The 19,617-nt window shown below is 37.9% G+C and overlaps 1 protein-coding gene across 3 annotated transcripts in view; it reads right to left on the minus strand.

Annotated features, from left to right (window-relative positions):
* LOC117422812 (cadherin-4-like) overlaps window positions 1-19,617 on the minus strand; it is a 256,978-nt gene that overhangs the window by 33,557 nt on the left and 203,804 nt on the right. For all 3 annotated transcript variants that reach the window (XM_058990899.1, XM_058990898.1, XM_058990900.1), the window contains 2 exons: window positions 9,703-9,858; window positions 4,788-4,932 (listed from right to left, as the gene is read on the minus strand). In XM_058990899.1, coding sequence (XP_058846882.1) covers window positions 4,788-4,932; window positions 9,703-9,858 — 301 coding nt within the window. The remainder of the gene's footprint in view (window positions 1-4,787; window positions 4,933-9,702; window positions 9,859-19,617) is intronic.

The following is a 19,617-nucleotide window of genomic DNA, read 5'->3' on the forward strand; positions in this document are numbered from 1 at the left end:
ACCTTACAGTCTCTTTCTTTGCCACCAAGGGGTGCAAAATGCAACATGTTAAACACCTCCCCATTCATTTCATTAAGTGAAATTCTAAACACGCTTAAATCTTGGTTCATTGTACAAATGGGTGTGAAAACGCAACTGTGAGCCTGAAAGGATTAATTTCTCAGCCTCTTAAATTACTATTTAATTTGAAAACTAATTCCGCTCTGTAATTGGCTTTCCACTCAAATCACTGAAGCTCAAAATGTAAACTTTTATTATTCATATGCGCCTCATGCTTGGAGTCACACTGGCGCGCTGGGCCATGGTATTATTCCATCGCCCAAAGCTGCTCGAGTCTCTGCCTTGCTAGTCTCTGTGCAATGACGGGTGTCTGTCTGGTGAAGAAAAAGTAAATCTGTTTAAGGGTGTACTGTAGGAGAATACCCAAATGAAAAACGCTACAGTTAAACTGAGAGGACTAAACTGGTACAACCTCTGAATGTGCAGTCAGTTAAACGGCACCATAACGTCAATTTGATACCAATGTCAGTAACGGATTATCCAAAAGTATTAAATACACTTCTTTAAGAATGCTTTTGTTAAATATAAAAAGTATTTTTTGATAATACTTTATGTTATAGCATTATATGATTTGGTAATGCATGATTTGGATAAGTTTGTGCTAGGGGCATGCAAAAAAAAAAAAAAAACATTTTGCCACACTTACAGAACTTAAGCCCAGGATTAAAATACTATAAAGTGAATGTTAAAGGGTATTGTTTATTTACTTATTGACAGATCCTCAAAACGGCAAGTGATCTCAGTCATAACAGTTAGATTTATTTATGCATCCTCGCTCAGTGCTGCACAATATGCTAAATCCTAAAAAACAAATCAAAAGTGCTTGTAAACATTTTAAGGTCTCGGAAATCCTTTTAAATCTCACTTAAGCAGCTAACAAAGCGATAAAGCCTGTGGGATGACCAGATTTCATTCTGTGTGGCCCCAGCATATGATTTGTTCTTTTGCGAAGTGTAATGCAAAATCTGTTCCCTTTTAAACTGAAGCAGCAACTAATGGGTCTGACACGAGAGCTGCCCAGATCGACAGCAGATGAAACAGTGGTCCAGTCCCATCAAGCACTCGGCAAGCCTGAGCTACAGTGTGCGGCAGCCTGAGAAGGAGCAGGTTTCTAGTACGAGCTGTTTTTCCACATGAGTGGCCCCTATCACACATCTATGTGTACAGCTACCAAATGGTCTAGTAGCTGCTTATGTGCCTCGGGGAGGGGAGTTATGGGTTTGATCCAAAACTAGGGTTGAAAGCGCATTGGAATAAGCCAAGAAATTAGTTGTCAGGGGCAAGCTAAAAGAGTTAAAAGACAAGACCTCCATTTATCAAAGCCTGTTACTCTAGTGTGCAATTAGCATTATTTTACACAATATTTCTGAACTGAGGTTTTTTTTTTTTTTTTTACATTCCAATCACTGAAACTGGTATTTGGAAGATTATTTTAAATCAGACTTTGTGCCAAACTATATATATGTATGTATATTTTAAACAGTCACTTGTTTTAACCAATGGGAACAGTGCCTGCTTATCCAAGTTAACTCTCACATTCACTTGTTAAAAAATAAATCAAATCTAAAATAAAATGGTTTTTAATGCCTTTGTATAATCTGTATTTCAGACCAATCCATAACTATTATTTTCTACCCTCAGTCTGGATATTCGCTACTTCTGCTGTCAGAGCTGTAGAGTAATGTATGCCCTCAAGACATCTAGTCATACTTCTCTCACTCCTTCTACCCTCCTCCTTACCTGCCTGCTCCTCACCACTCTGAAGAGCAATCAGATAGGACTGCAATTCACCTTGTTGAAAAACAGAGGCCCCTGGAGATGCTGGTATGACAACCACCCAGGCGACAGTGATGAAGTGATCACTGTTTTGCTGCTATGAGCAATGCGTCCTGTCACCTTGTTGCCTAACCCCTTGCATTGCTGGCTGTTATATCTGTACTCAATGTGTGCTATTCTAGTTCTGCCACTGAGACCAGTTTGGGAATTTCTTGGAGTTCTTCTAAGATCTATGGACCCCTTCATTCTGTATAGCTTTTAATGACAATGATAGGTCTCCCTCATTCTGTTCCGGGTTACGGCTCAATGTCCTGCTCTCTTTATATCTCCCCTGAAGTCATATGAGAGGCATTCCAGCTGGACAAGATTCTGTTTCCTCTATTTGTGCTTAATGGTACATAAACAATATGCGACAGAGAAAAGGGTTCCAGTGTAGGTTTGGCGTGCTTGCAATAGAAGAGCTATGTAACTCACACTGCACGTGATGAGAATGGGTTTCAAATGTGCAATGGGACTGGCATTATTATAAATTCCATTCCCAGAAGAAATGTGAATCTCTGGGATACAATGGTGTATAGTACAGGGCTGGCATAAAGTCTCTTGGAGTATATCCAGGTGTGCTATGGCTTATATAGTTGGTACAGAGGAATTTCCATTTTTGGTCCTACTGTATAGCATGAGAATGTATGTATTTTTACTGATATCAAACCAACAATTTGCACCGCCTTGAGTCTACTTTAGAACCGTCTGACTTAGACATGTGTATGCCCAAGCTGCACTCAATGAATAACCCAGTCTTCAAAGCAGGTACCATTATTGAAATGTTATGACTAACTCAAACAGATTTCAGATGGAATATTTGCTACCTGAAGGTGGAAGCTGAAACACTGCATACAATTAATAAAGCAGATCTCTGCTTATCAGTTCTCCCTTGAATACATGAATATATAAAACGCTGACAGTTATCATGATCCAGTGTCCCGCTTAGTTAGTTAGGTAATATCCAATTTACTGGCTAACATCCCAGTACTGCAGAGTTCCCTGTGGAAATAAACAGTCCAGACCTGCTGAGGGTTTTCTTTTCATTATTTCAAAGTTAGGGGATATATAGGTTTTACATTAAGTCAGAACAGCTGCAGTTGTTTTAGTAATAGCTTCCAAAAGCATCTTAGAAGGAAATCTGAAACAGCGGCTTCAATACTAAGAGTGTTTTTGTTTTTTTCATCTCATAGTTACGAACCACATGCATTTATAAATCACCTATGAACGGACTGCATAACGGTGTAGTAACATTTACTGGTTAATGTTATGGGGGGAAGAAAATAGCAAAGAAAGAGCCAGGCTAAGGTTAAAAAATAAAACTAGTTCCTAGTCACCAGAATTGTTAGCAAAGAGGAAAAATTTGTTCAAAATCAAACTATTGTTTTCACTGTCACGATAGTACCCCAAAGAACTGGGTCAATAAACCAGAATTTCATGGTTTAAAACACAGGTATAAATGTAGACTAGACAGTAGTGTACGTTGGAGTTACATTGACACTGCAGTTACTAAATTCTAAATGCCCAGTCGAAAAACCTCCAGCACATTTTTTTTTTAAATGTTATTATTATTGTTTGCAGTTGGCAGAATTGTTCATTAACTTTCCAGTGAATAGCCCCAAATAAACATCCAATTATTGTCTAAAAACATACACTGCAGTCAAAACACCCAGAAACCCATTATTAAGGCATTCTCACTGCTGAACTCTACAGAGCTGCAAATGCCAGCTCAAAGAGTCTTTGCGTGACATCCAGTGCAGTTTCAAACACTTTTTCTGTGAGCAGGCTGCCCACCAAAGGGCTGTGTGACAGGCCCGGGGAGCATGGATTTAAAGTATCAGGTGGTTTCAGGGGAATTCCACTAGCTTGCATCTGAAGTCAAATCACAATGGCTTGAGAAGTACTGCAGGCGTCCAAACCGTGTATATAATGGAGACCTTTTGGGAGGCGAGGAGTTTGAGTAGAACACTTTCTATTCATACTGGTTTACTATAAATAAACAATAGAAAAAACAGCTTGGGCTGCCAATTACGTTCACACAGAACATGCCTGGGGTATTAAAAGCAATCCTCTTTTTTTTATACATAAATGACAAATCCAACACCCCCACTATGCAGTATTGGCATAAGGCTTACTGATCAATATTCAGGGGACAGACCTGATCATGAATATAAAAGGTAGAACTATAATTTAAGTAACCTGGGACTATTGCATTCTTGTAAGCATAAGTTATAAACAGTTTTAGATTTATAGCAGATTTGGTTAATAAAAGCCTTCATCACTGCCTGTGTTTGATCCTATAAGAGCATCAGTGATAATGGACCAGCCTGTGTCTGCACTTAGCTTGCTGTTAAAATCACACAGATAAACTCGAAGCATGAAATTCGCAACCTATTGTCTTTTTAAACTAGCTAATCTAGGTCTGGTGCTTTGAAATTCTCCATTATAGCAGCTGCAGGGAAAACAATGTATCTCTGTCTCTTAAAAAAAACTACTTATGTGGTAAAGTGTCCAGTGCTCTACTGTCATCTATGTGAATTCATACTGAAGCAGGTTAGATCCAATCCAACACCTGTTCTGTTCTTTTTCAAAAGTTTGCATTTAATATCCCCCTAGAGTAAACAGGACTTTGGTTTAATGCATCCTTCAAAGGGCATCCCCTCCATCAGCAGAGTGCCTCCAGGGTCCTGGTTGAAATGTGTCCCAGTAAGTCCAGTGTCCTCTGTGCTGTTTCACTAACACCCACTCGGCCCAGCCTTGCTTAGTTTAGACAGTGAGACAATATCAGAGCCCACGGTGGTATATCTGTGGGGTGAACGCTTATTTGGATCATTATGTAGTTTGTTGTATTTATACCTATCGAGCAACAAGTTATTTTAAAGCAATACTGTTGCTACTAATTTGAACCTTACCAGGTTTGGAGCCCTCGTCCACTGAGCCATTGTAGACTTGGTTGCGGAACTCTGGCCTGTTGTCGTTCATGTCAATCACGTAGATGTACAGGTCAATGGGGTTCTCCACTTTGTTTCCATTCATGTCCACTGCGTGAGCTCTCAACTGTTAGGATCAACACAAAATGCAGCATCAGCTCTACAGCACGCTGGATCATCTGGGTTGAAATGACAGTAGCTGTGCAGAAAGTTAAGAGTTAACCTGTTAGAGAAATTGGATGGAATAAAATTACATTTAGCCACTGGGTGTCAGGGAGTGTTCACTTTAAAAAATCCTATTGGAATCAAAAGGACCCGATTTATTTTTGCGTTTGTCTCGGCGCAAAGTTTGCCCTGAAAGGAAATCAAAGCAGAAGAGAAGCAAAGTGCGCTGGTGGTTCAAAACGACCAAGAAACAGCTTCAATCTGCAATCCACATGGTAAGGCAATCAATAACACTTTAAAGTGTAAGTGGTTTAATCTACAACAGCCAGATATCTTGTACATCTGTATATTTCTATACCACTACCATGGCAAATGTCATCCAAATGGCACATTTCTGGGAGAGTCCCATGGGGAATTTACTCCAGTAACAAAGGGCGAGTCATCTGATGATTTTGTCCAGGCGAATCAGGTGATGTATCATGGATCTCCTAATAAGGCTTTTATGACAATCTTTAAATACTGCACTGTATTATCTATAACAGTGGACCTTCATGCTGTGCTCTGCAGATGTATAATCTTTCTGGTATTCACTATTTATTTATTTGAACTTGCTTGTGTTTTCTTTCCCAACTGGCAGTACATACAATACTATTTCAGGGCGTTTTCTTGTTTTTTTTATTAGGTATTTGGGGTGGCCTAATTCTAATTTTGGGGTGGTCTTTAAATCTAATGTCCAGGATTAGCTTACTTTACACAGCAGGCAACAAAAAGAAAGACTTATGTTAACATCAGAGTCTCTGCGTATAACACTCACAGTAGGATAATTGTTTTCCTTCATTTTGATCTATGTGTTATTCTTCATTCTGCTAGTCTGCACTCATATAAAAGTTTACCCAGGTGGATTTGCAAATTACAAAACGTTATATATCACTGACTGCATTTTTACCAGGCTTCCTAATGTACAAGCATGCTTTACAAGGCATGTAAACAGTTCTTAGGCTTTTTATATTAACGTAAAATATTTTTTTTTATAAGGGTAAAGTTGCATTTCATAGGAATAGACTGTATGTTAAAAAGAGTCTACTGTAATCCCCAAAATAAAAGGCAATTGTTAAATACATATATTTAACGCAGCACATGTTTAACATTAAGCTTTTTGGAGAAAAATGAACTTGTATCTCAAAACATTCGACTAACATATTAAATTGAATCAACTCAGTGCTTAGTTCATTTTTTATAATATATATATATATATATATATATATATATATATATATATATATATATATTATTTTTTATGAAGTGTTTTATGGTATCAGTGTATTAAACATTACTGAGTATGTGCGTATGTTTTCGGTAATGTAATAATCAAATACTATAATCAACCTACATATTACATGTAAATGTATTTACACATAAGACAAAATAAATACATGAACACAAGAACGAACAACCTGGGTTTGTCTTCAGATATCAAAACACCTTGCCCTTAAAGAGTTAAACAGGAATATATGGTAGAAAATAAGGTGAAGACGTGGGTAGTTTAGTCTCTAAATATAGCCATTCTTCGGGGCTCTCAGAGATACAGAACTGACAGAGAAGAACAACTTATTATGATGATGAGATCCCTTCAGAGAATCCCACTAAAAGACAGGGTTATCAGTCTTTTCAAAGCAGAGTTAACAAGAGCAGGCAATGTTTGGAACACAGAGACTGCTTCTCCTCTTGAGATAAACCAGCACAGGAGCCAGGCGGCTCATTCATTTAATGCTTCCTCCAACCTGCATGGCTTACAATTAGGCAGGCAGGAGGCTAATCGGTCAACTGTTTACTGCTTAAATGGACCTGAACCATGTTTGGTCACTGGAATGGATGTTGATCAGTTTGATCTGAACCTGGAGATCTACTTGAGAGTTCAAAAGACTGCGTCCATCTCTACTGCAATCTAAACAGTCGCAGGTCTTAATACTGTCCTTACCTCTATATTAATCCTGCTCACTTAAAAACACCAAGAAGAACACAAATACAGCAGTAAGATCTTTCAATTAGATCCTTCAAATTCCTGCAGCAGTTGCAATCTCCCTCTTCTGGGAAATGGTGGTGATGTGTTTGCTAGTGATGTGTTTGCTCCAATTGCTAGAGCTGGCTCTTTCAAATTGAACATATTTAAGCTGTTCCTGATGTATAAAGTAAAGATTACAGTCTGGATACAACTGTGGAAATATTAGAGAGTTAAAATGCATAGAGAAGATCATGCCAACTCTTTGGCAGATAGGGGAAAGCTGTTTTGGTTGATGGGGTGCCAGTCAAGAAATGATTATAATTCAGTTCTCAAGATCTCACGTCTCTCCTTTTGTGATTCTCTTCTACCCCAAAAAACTTGTACAGTATGCCGTCCTGGTTCCCTGAAGGTTGATTTTACTTTACTGATTCAAGATCACTGTTTGATCTTGATGTGCTCCCAATATCCGCACACAACAATCACAATGAGCACACTTGACTCGTGTCAAAAAAGTTATCTCTCGCGTCATTGGATCTGGTAATTCAATAACATTAGAAGTCAAAGATTACTGTGATTAAAAAAGGAAAATCGAATTAAAGTTATTATCTTCAAAAGGATGAGAAGCTGATCCCTGCCGCACATCATTCTTCAAACCAGGGCACCTTCAGCTGAAGATAAAGAGTGTTTTTGAAGTGGCTAATTTTAAGGCGTGTGATCTTCCCTTAAGGACCTGTATCTTGAGTTTTCAGATTTGATTGATCTATTGCCCTTTTTTTTTACTTAAATTTCCACTTTTTAAAATTGAAATCCATAGATCACATATACAGTATTCAACATGCAGCGGCATCACATTGTAACACAAACATGTATAATTTGGAACAGCTGTAAGATGGGCTTTGGGTTTCCTTTCCACTACAGTGTTTTAAATGTTATTTGTATTGATGTGATATGGTGGGATATGCTTTCAAAATGTTGAAAATGTTGAGTGTGTGTGTGTGTATAGAAGCAGGGTCAATTGAATTTATGACTAATATTTTACTTGGTCCCCTACAAATAAAACCAGTATGTCTCCTTAAAAATAAATAGAACGCCCTTGAAGAATTTGCGGCTTCGAGGGCTGTGTAACAATGGGCTCTGAGCAGGGGAAGCACTAGCTAGGAACACTGCTGAAGCTGCACATGGGAGCTCAGCTAACTCCCAACTCATATCCGAAATGCTGTGACTGCCTTAAGCATACATAGTATGAGCAACTTCAGCTAGTGCTAAATGTGTTTAAAAAGGAGGTAGAACTGCAGTGTACAAAAAAAGAACAAATTAACATTTCTTTATTGCATGTACACAAAATGGTAAATGATTAAAAAAGTATGTATTTCAGGAAGTTTTTGGAAAAAGCCCTTCTTTAGCTGAAGTCTTGAAATAATGTTTTTTTTTTTAATCGTTTAAACCTTCTCTGTACATCCTTCTCTGTACATGCAAAAAAAGAATATATATATATATATATATACACACACAGTATATCCTACCCATATACAGCTCAGGGTATAAGATATGCACCAAAGTGAATCATAAAAATATGTGCTCACAGCCTGTGGGAACCTTGAACTTCTAGAGGTATTAAGTGCTGCAAGAATAATTCGTATAATTGCTACTAGCTGGGGAGAATTAATGTACAAACTTGAACATGTGCCTTGGAGATTCGTCTGATATGAAAGTGCAGATAACAAAGCATGACACAATGGTCTGCTGTGTATTAAAATGATTATTTTCAGAGCATTGTATTAAAGAGTAAGTAGCGGGGTTCAGAAAAATATAGCGTTATACGTCCCCACGTGTTGCTACGACTGTTTAAATAACGTACCTGCAATTTCTCTTTTCATTGTTAACATCCTGACAACTTGTTACACTTAGAACTTTAAAGTCTGTTTCAAAGCTCTTTCAAAATGTCTGCTCTAGTGCACTGGGGTTGAGGTGTGTCCTCTAAATCACTGCAGGAAGAGCGATTAAAAAAAACAAAACAAAACACCACAAAAACCATAACAGTGCTCTGACTTTTACATGTTTGACAATGTGGGCAATAATCCTTACACTGTGCACTAGAGCAGACATTTTGAAAAGAGCTTTGAAACAGACTTTAAAGTTATAAGTGTAACAAGTTGTCAGGATGTTCACAATGAAAAGACAAATTACAGGTAGGTTATTTTAAACAGTCGTAGCAACACCTGGGGACGTGTAACGCCATATTTATCGGAACTACTTACTCTTTAAGCCTATATTACTCTTATGATCTGCGTTTATTGCACTGGCATTGCACAGGAACAGCGGCTCCTTTTTCCAAAGCAAACTGCCAGATAGTTGATATTGGATTACCCATTCATGTAGGAATATATAACCGCCACATGGTTCCCCCCCCCCCACCCAAATAAAATAAAACAAAGCCATGTAGTGAGCCCTTTAAAGTAATAGATCGAATTCACTGATGTGTGAAATCTGCAACAGCTGTTTAGAATGTGCACTGCAAGCAACATCTGTTTAGAAGGGATACAAACACAGTACCATCCTGTGCATATAATACTATGGCACATCTATAGTTAAAAAAGGTTAAAAGAAAATGAACACTTTTTTTCAATAGCGCATTGTTCCCGAGTATGATCTTTGTTATTTATAATAATAATAATACGTCCTGTGTAGTGTGGCTGTTCAAGATGTTCAGTGATCTTTCATGGCTCTTACATGATAGGAGGCTCTTTCTTCCCGGTCCAAAGGCTTCGTGACATACATCTTCCCAGCCACGGGATCAATGCTGAACACTTCCATGGGGGGCTGGTCTGCACCCACTCCAGTGATGCTGTATCTCATCTGAATGTCCCTGTCCTTGTCTGAGCGGATCTGGGGGGAAAACGAACACAGGGTTCAAGACAAAATCCTCACCACAAGAAATCCTTTGTTTTGTCAAACTGTGATTTAGCTAAAAGGCAAGGTGCTCTGCTATATTTAATTTCCGTGGATTTTTAATGTTGCCGCACACAGCACTTGTCTATTGCACACCATGAAGATATTTGGTATTATATTTGGACCTCACGTTTCTTTTTTTTCTTTTTCATTGTCATCTATTATCAATATTTTATTATATTCTTCTTTCTCTCGACAAAATGATTCATTTTCTGCTATTTTCATAACAACAGAACATATTGGTTGCAAGGACATCTTGTGGGTGGTTGCATGGGAAGATGTTTTTCTTTCTAGAACCTGGTTGTTGTTTTAGCAAATCAAATGACGCAAAGCACCAATCTATCAGGTACCATTAAATGAAATGCTCTCATCTCAGCTGGGCGCACGCAAATCAGAACTGACACCGCTGCGATTATCTCCTGCCCTTCTCGAGGCAGCGGTGTTTAAATGCAGCCCGATGCCTATGTTGCATGTAAATATCCCCTCATTCCCTGTGCACTCTTCTGACCTAATAACAAATAATTGATGGTCTTCCATTATGCAGGTAGGCTGATTACACTACAGAAGCATTCACACATTTCCCAGCCCATTTAATGAGTGGGACAAAGGGCACCCAATGAGGACTGTTCCTTTTCCACACTCAAAGCAAATGCAGAGCAATTTGGTGCATGAAGTGTGTTGAAAGGTTTTACGCACCCACTCTCCCTTCCTGGTTTAGAAATGTACTGTAATTGGGACTCATTTGGACTTCTCTTTCAAATTGGTTTAAAATGGATTCTCGGTAATGTCATATTGCAACAATCTGAAACCATTAAAGCATGGTAACGGAGCAGTACCTTGCTAATAACACCGGTTTTAGAAATCTTTTAATACATTGCACTCAAGAACATTTCTGTGCCCTTGTGTAGTGTGGTGAGTAAACTGCAGTAATGCATCATCACAATCCTGAAAAAAAGAGAGTATGTGTCATCAAGGAAAGTCATTTCTAAAAGTTACAATCCCCACTGAACACATCACTTGTGATTTTACCAGTTAAACATAGCTTTATCACTCCTCCCAAAGCTTTCTTTTATACAGTGCTCATACCTGTGTATTAATAGCCCTGCACTCCATTGCCAGTGTTACAGCGAATAACTATAGTTGTGGTAAAAGATCACCACACATTCTAAACCACTGAGTCACCAAGCCCTCCTAGCTAATACATTATAAATGGGTTCTTTTTTAAGAGTGCTAATAACGAAAGAAGATTTTTGCCTGCAGAAATTATTAAGTCTCTCGGCGCACCCCAGAAAACTGCTTAAACGACATATTTGTAGTCGGATCAAAGCAATTTCCTTCATTACTGACAACTTGTCAGGTTTTAAGGAGATCTTATCAGTGGGCTTAGCTACCTCTGCAAAGCAAACTGAATCAAATGAGAAATTATCATGCCACTGCCTCCCAGGAGGAAATGAAGCAGCAGACAACCAAAGGAATGCATGAGTTCTTCTCAGCTGACATCAAGCAGGGTTCAGTCGAGGAGGGCAACCAGCTTCCACAGAGTCAGTGGAAGAGTAACCTCGCTCTCCAGCATACACCATTAAAGAAAAAGCCCATCTAAAATCGTGCACTGGTTTTAAATCACATCTTAAAATGCCACTGATACTAATGTGTGTTGTGTGTGTCTTTTGTGGCATACCGTGGCACCAAAAGAATGTGCAAAACAACCCCAGAGCCTTTGGGAGGGTTACCTATAGGGCAGCAGTGTGGATTAGTGGTTAGGGCTCTGGACTCTTGACCAGAGGGTTGTGGGTTCAATCCCCAGTGGGAGACACTGCTGTTGTACCCTTGAGCAAGGTACTTTACCTACATTGCTCCAGTAAAAACCCAACTGTATAAATGGGTAATTGTATGTAAAAATAAATAAATAAATAATGTGATATCTGTATAATGTGAAATAATGTATAATGTGATATCTTGTAACAATTGTAAGTCGCCCTGGATAAGGGTGTCTGCTAAGAAATAAATAATAATAATAATAATAATACTACCATGACTTATAAAGAGCAATTATTCAATTGAATTACTTAGTTTAATTAGTGCAATATGACCTTTAACGTTGGTTTAAGTGTGCATCTGAAATGAAGGAATAATTTGTTTGTTAAAATAATATTGATTTTTTTCTCTAAGCCGTAAGTAAACTGTATTATTATTAACGGTATACAAAACTATGTATGGTTCACACGAACAGAACAAACTGAAAAGAAACAAGGAGGGGGAAGAAAATCCCAAAGCAAACAACAACAGACGAGTGCAGTCTAATATTGAAAAGCACGTTATAAATCTCTAGCAGGCAATCTGTTGTAAAGTGCCCTGGGGTGCTTTGCTTTTGCCGATTTATGTTAAAAGCAGCCTTTCCTGCAGTGAAGTCTCACCTGGGAGCCACTCATTTCCAGCAAACACAAGCCAATTCATTAATAACTTCTATTCTAATAGAGCTATAGAGTTAACTTGATTTAAAACACACACATACAACTCACAGGTTTTTTTTGTATTATGATTATTAATAATTATTTTATAAAAAAAAAAAAAGGTTGGTTATTTATTCTACATCATTTTTAAAAAAGGTGCCTCAAAGTTCATGTCGATGAGCAGTTGATGAGAAAGTGTGTCTCATTAGCCCAACGCTTGCCTCGGGTATGTAGCACCAGGCAGCACCTCACTAACATCTTAAAGACATGTTGCAGCACGCAGCGGAGGATCTTAGGGAATCAATACCACAATATAAACTAATTAGCAGCAAAGCATCAAAAGTGGCAGCAGACATACACCCATCGTACCTGTCTAATACATGATGCTGGTGTTTCTGCAGTGCCCTTGTATCCAGATAACTGGTATCTGGAATCACACAATCAATTCTGTGCAGAACACCTGCCTCTACAAGTGAGCAGTGAAGGTTTAACTGTTTGGAACCTTTGATTCCTATTGGATGTTATTAGAATGAGTACATAGGGCAGAATTTCTTAATGGAAAGTCGCAACCCAATTTACTGCACACCGCCAACTAAAACTATGATAACGATTATATATCTAGATGCTTGTTGGTGTCGTTCTACAAGCAAGGCGAGAAACGGGCGAGAAACTAATTTGAATGAGTCATTTCTTTCGTAGATTTTTAAATGTTAAATCTGTTGTTCTTTTCAGAAAGCATGTTTTTGAAAAAAATTAAATAAATAAGTGTAAGGTGACTATTTAAAGTATTTAAAGTATTTTTCGTACTAAAAACTTTGCTTCCATGTCTACCAACATGACTAACAATATTACAAAGCTCACATTTCAATGTTACAAAGCTGCCAGCGTTACATTGCATTGAAGTGCTTTACATTAGCCTTTCATCATTGGAATGTATCAGCTTTTCATCTGCCATGAAACAATCGAAAGATCAGGTTCAAAACCAGATCTGACTAGAGGTCACAGCAGCCTGAAGGAGCCACTCAAGTATTAATACAAACACCGAAAACATGCCTCAAGTGCTTCTCTTTTCTTTAAGTTTCTAATACCCTGGCCCTTCCATTCCATATCAGCCTTCCTTCCCTTTCAGCATCCTGAGGCTTTATTGTCTTTACTTTGCTATAATGCTGTAACTGTGTTGACTATCTTTAAAATAAATACATCAAACAAATGTACTTATACACGGTTGTTAAAGTCAAATGTACAGAAGGGGTGAGACTTTAATAATTGTCATAAATGAAGCACAAATACATTAGGAACAGTAGAAGCACAATAAGTGAATGAGATGGGATTTGAACCCAGGATTCCCTTTTTTTTTATTTAACCTCAAATCAAACTCTGCGTATCAGTATAGTCCTCCAATGGGCAAAACTGAAATGAAATCGGACAATTTTCTTTTCCTTTTTCCTCCAAATGATAAACCTGTTTTTGTGGTTATTTCTATTCGTTTTCACACGAATAACAGTAAGACTTTGAATTGATTACAATGCACACTACTGTGTGTGAGTCAGATATTGGTGAGGATTGATGAGTTATCTACTGTACAGGCAGGCAATCTGTACTCTATCAGGTTTTCATTAATAACTAGCTAAACTGTATTAAAAGACACTTGGCAATAAAGCATGTTTGAGGAAATTTTGTTGATTGTTGCCAATTGAGAGGCAGACAATAGACCATTACAAACTAAACTAAGACCAACACACTCGCTTCACTTGTAAGCTTCACTTTCAGTAATGATAAAAGTCATTTGCTGGCTTGCAAGTAACTGTCTGGACAAGTTAAGCGTTGCTCAACTTTCTTTAACATGAATATAAATACCGCTGTACTGTATAAAGAGATGAAAATTATATTGAATTACTGTGTGATTATATGGATTTTTCATCACATCCCTTCTGTTTGTGGATTGGCTGAGTGAGAAGAGAAGAATATAAATTGTGACAGAAGAAAAAAAACTCCTAGAATTATCATGCTACAGAACGCCGCAGAGTTCTGAATGGCAGCCCAGCTCCTGATTCTTAAATGATGTCATAATACAGTGACAGGTAATTATTTCATAATCAAGGGTGTCCTGCACCTGCTGTGCATATCTCTGGAGCAGTGTGTGACTTCTGACCCCTACTAAGCAGTTGCCAGGATGCTGCCCTCTCTCTCCTCGCCAGACTCTGACTTCTCTACTCTCCTCTTTCACAGCAATGTCACAAATGTCTTGCTGTTTCTTTGACTTTTTTTCCTTTTGAATGGACTCTTTCATTAATTTTCTTCAATTTCAGTTTTCTTTCAGTTGATATTAAAAAAAAACAAAAAAAACCTCAAGGTTGTATTTGACAAATACATGCCCAGTTTGGATCCCACTTGAGCTTACAATCTTTAAACTCTCACTGTAACGGTAATTTCAAGCAACCAATGCAATCTGGAGCTATAATAAAAAAAAACAGAAGTCTTCAAAACGCAATTCTAACAGATCAATAAATGTTATTATGTGATCTTACAGTTACTTACAAAGATTCATGTCATATTATAAAGTAATTATAATTACGGATATTTAATGGAGTATGACACCTAACCTTATCCAAATGTTCTATCTGTCAAAAATACATCCCATTTGTAGATCTACTTAAAGCGTATATTATTATTATTATTATTATTATTATTATTATTATTATTATTTATTTCTTAGCAGACACCCTTATCCAGGGCGACTTACAATCGTAAGCAAATACATTAAGTGTTACAATACAAGTAATATATAAAACATTTAAAAAAATAAAATAAAACCTCTTTAAACCCTTAAAAAAATTTACAAGGCATTTACAATATTTAACACTAGGCAGGTAAACAACAAAAGAGGGTTGTGTTACTCACAATAATCAGGTTATTTGATAATCTGTTTCTGAATACATTTCAACACACATACAAATGATGTACAGGTAACCCACACTGAACACATGTTACCCAAGATAAAGGGTTGGAAAGCTGGCTATATATATATATATATATATATATATATATATATATATATATATATATACAGTACTGTTGCTTCTCTCTCTTCATGTAATCCCAGACAGACTCGATGATGTTGAGATCAGGGCTCTGTGGGGGCCATACCATCACTTCCAGGACTCCTTGTTCTTATGTTTGGGGTTGTTGTCATGCTGCAGAATAAATTTGGGGCCAATCAGATGCCTCCTTGATGGTATTGCATGATGGATAAGTATCTGCCTGTACTTCTCAGCATTGAGGAGACCATTAATTCTGACCAAATCCCCAACTCCATTTGCAGAAATGCAGCCCCAAACTTGCAAGGAACCTCCACCATGCTTCACTGTTGCCTGCAGACACTCATTCGTGTACCGCTCTCCAGCCCTTCGGCAAACAAACTGCCTTCTGCTACAGCCAAATATTTCAAATTTTGACTCATCAGTCCAGAGAACCTGCTGCCATTTTTCTGCACCCCAGTTCCTGTGTTTTCGTGCATAGTTGAGTCGCTTGGCCTTGTTTCCACGTCGGAGGTATGGCTTTCTCCCATGAAGGCCACTTCTGACCAGACTTCTCCGGACAGTAGATGGGTGTACCAGGGTCCCACTGTTTTCTGCCAATTCTGAGCTGATGGCACTGCTGGACATTTTCCGATTGCGAAGGGAAGTAAGCATGATGTGTCTTTCATCTGCTGCAGTAAGTTTCCTTGGCCGACCACTGCGTCTACGGTCCTCAGCGTTGCCCGTTTCTTTGTGCTTCTTCAAAAGAGCTTGGACAGCACATCTGGAAACCCCTGTCTGCCTTGAAATTTCTGCCTGGGAGAGACCTTGCTGATGCAGTATAACTACCTTGTGTCTTGTTGCTGTGCTCAGTCTTGCTATGGTGTATGACTTTTGACAGTAAATTGTCTTCAATAACCTCACCTTGTTAGCTGATTTTGGCTGTTCCTCACCCAGTTTTATTCCTCCTACACAGCTGTTTCTGTTTCAGTTAATGATTGTTCAACCTACATATTGAATTGATGATCATTAGCACCTGTTTGGTATAATTGTTTAATCATACACCTGACTATAAGCCTACAAAATCCCTGACTTTGTGCAAGTGTACCTAGAAGAATTGATGCTGTTTTGAAGGCAAAGGGTGGTCACACCAAATATGGATTTGATTTAGATTTTTCTTCTGTTCACTCACTTTGCATTTAGTTAATTGATAAATATAATCTATTAACATGTCTATTTTTGAAAGCATTCTTACTTTACAGCATTTTTTCACAACTGCCTAAAACTTTTGCACAGTACTGTATGTATATATATATATATATATATATATATATATATATATATATATATATATATATATATATATATATATAGACACACACACACACACACACACACAGTATACTTATCTGTCATAATTACTCTGTCATAGATTTAAACCAAATGGTAAAGAACCACAGCTGACATGTGATCTTAGTGCCAATTGAGGACTGGGCACAGGATGAAATGTATTAATAAAGCTGCAGCTTATTTAAGGCGTATGGAGTCTTATTCATTGATTGGATCTCTAATTGAGCTTTATAAATATTAATCCATCAGCCAGCCAGCATAGAACTAATAATAATCAAAAAGACTAGTTTGGGCACAGAAATCTACCCACCCCCCCGAAGATCAGTAACAGACCCATTTTAATCTCGAGTTACAGGATTTGTGTTGTTTTAAAAGTTATTTCTTGCCAGTGCTGAACCACATCTCCTGTTCCTGTTACTGTGCCACAGAGCGGTAAGGGGCTGTGCAGCTTTCCGTTGGGTTACTGGTTTTCGGCTATTGTGTCTGGGCTTCCAGCAGTAAAACTCTGTTGCCTTGTTCCCATGCAGTACAGCAGTTAAACTGAATTGACAATTGGAATGTTCTCTTTATATAACGAACCTACTCCAACATGAGAGTCAAAGTACAAATAGAATGAAAGCCGTCTAAATCACTTACATTAAAACACGTACACACGACACGCATTCCTCTACGCAGTATACCCATTCCAACAGTTGCCGCCAGCATTAACCATGTTAAATAAGGTAACTTCCAAACAGGCCTGAAAAGCTCTCACCAACTGTGATCACATTAAATATTTAAGTATAAAATCATTATGTTGTGAACAACAAACACCTGAACAGGTGAGTACAGACCTGAGGTATTACAGCCTTAACACCACTTTGATGTTTTCTCCATGATTTTTGATTGTTTCTGCTTGGCTTTTATTACCTAACCCCACTCCACCAGCTTGCCCTTCTACACAGAGTCTGTAATTTTGTGGAATGTACCCAATTCTTTTTCATGCATGCCACATTAAACATTGCTTACAAGGACCAGATGTGAGCGTTTTTACAAATGACATTTTAGGATCTGAACCAGTTAAAAAAGAAATATTTTTTATATGCATTTATAAAAACGGCCATAATTCAGTTAAAAACAAACAGAGAATATAGGTAGGTACTGTAGTATTGGTTTTGTGCAATCGCAGCAATGGAGGCAAGCAGTGAAAATACACTCAGAAATCAGCAATCAAGACCACATCCTTGATGATCATGATTTTCCGAAATGAAAAAAGCAAAACAAACAAGAACAACTGGAAGTGTACGGGTCATTCCAAACAAACACAACTCCTGAGATGCCAAAACTCAATTAAACAGAATTAAAATACAGTTACATTGATTATGGTGCATTTTTTATATATATAATATTCACCACATAATTAGCTTACAATGATTTGTAGGTTAAACTAACTAAAACTACATAGGGATTAATATGAGGAGTCATAACAAATCTAATACAGTGGATATAATACTGTGAAACAATCCAAAAATATACTATATCTGTAAGCTAACAAATAAATAAATCTCGAGCAGTGGAGGGCATGCCACTCTTTAGATAATCCTGGAGGCTGATGTGCCACAGCCGATTGCAGCCTGTGCACAAACCTCCAGGATTAATCCAGCGCGGACTGCAAACAAAATAGGGACACTCAGCCTTGTAAGCAGAAAGGCAATCAGTGCTATCAGCTCACTTATCATCCCATTTACTCCCTGCAAATCGAACTCTGCCAGATCTCTACTCCTTCTAGCTTTTCATTTCCATGATGGCTTCCCAATGGTGCGCTTGATGTGACAAGCAGGGAAGACAAGCAGATAGGTGACATGTCAAGTAACGCCTGCAATGTCAGGTCTGAGGAGACAGGGGTGTAGAGAGCAAGCATCAAGGTGCACTTACCAGGCACTTTGTGTGTCCTTTCCACGTGATTTCCATGTTAACAGCAACACCGTGTGAAATGTGAAAGCCAGGATTTATAGGTTTAACTTCTTCTATGAATGATGTGACCGGTCTTGTCCACATAATACAAATAAATTGAAGGATTTAAAAAAAAAAAAAAATTATATTGGGGGCAGTATTAGCTTTACTGATGATGCGTTGCTCTCCAAAGTATGGATGTGGCTGACAGTCCAGTTGGTTTACATCGTCTTTTGTTTTGTTTTATGAATCCTGTTTGAACTGTTTATTTTCTTTTGTCATTATCTCGCAAACAGGATTGTCTTTTCTGTTTAAGAGGGAGCCTTTTCTTGGGAGTTTCAGACCCCCCCCCAAAAATGTGATTTGTTTTGGAAACTACTCTCTGCTTCGTCTGTGTGCACCCACACACTCACAGAATGTATATAATATATGTGGGTGAATGCAGGTAGGAAGGTAGGTTTAATGAGTAAATTAGTGGAATTTTTATGTGTGTAGTCCTGAAATGACAGAATTCACACTCAATTTTATGTAAGCAATAGAAATAGCAAGAATTCATTATGTCATAAAAAAAAGAGTTTTGCACGCTCTGGAACTTAAAAAGCAAATCACATTTTGCATATTTTTGTAATCAACTACAGAGCTTGCTCTTTAGTTGAATGATAAAACATTCGTCTTTGAACCGCACGGTTGTGGTTCGTGTCAGCCTCGCCTTTCCATTCAATGCAATGGGCTGAGATGACAAGTCATTACACTAGTATCCCAGTCTGTATGCATTGATTGTACAGTGTGTGTTTGAATAGCCCAATCAGACAAGAAATGCTTCCACTGTATTTTAGGAATGTCAAAAAAAGCATCAATTGCAATTTGCAGGTTATTTTTTAAACTTGACAATACCCAAGAGGTATGCATCTATAAATGAAGTGCTTGAAATCTCAGCTCTGTAGTCC

Source organism: Acipenser ruthenus, chromosome 18 (assembly GCF_902713425.1).
Source record: "Acipenser ruthenus chromosome 18, fAciRut3.2 maternal haplotype, whole genome shotgun sequence".
Taxonomy (NCBI): domain Eukaryota; kingdom Metazoa; phylum Chordata; class Actinopteri; order Acipenseriformes; family Acipenseridae; genus Acipenser; species Acipenser ruthenus.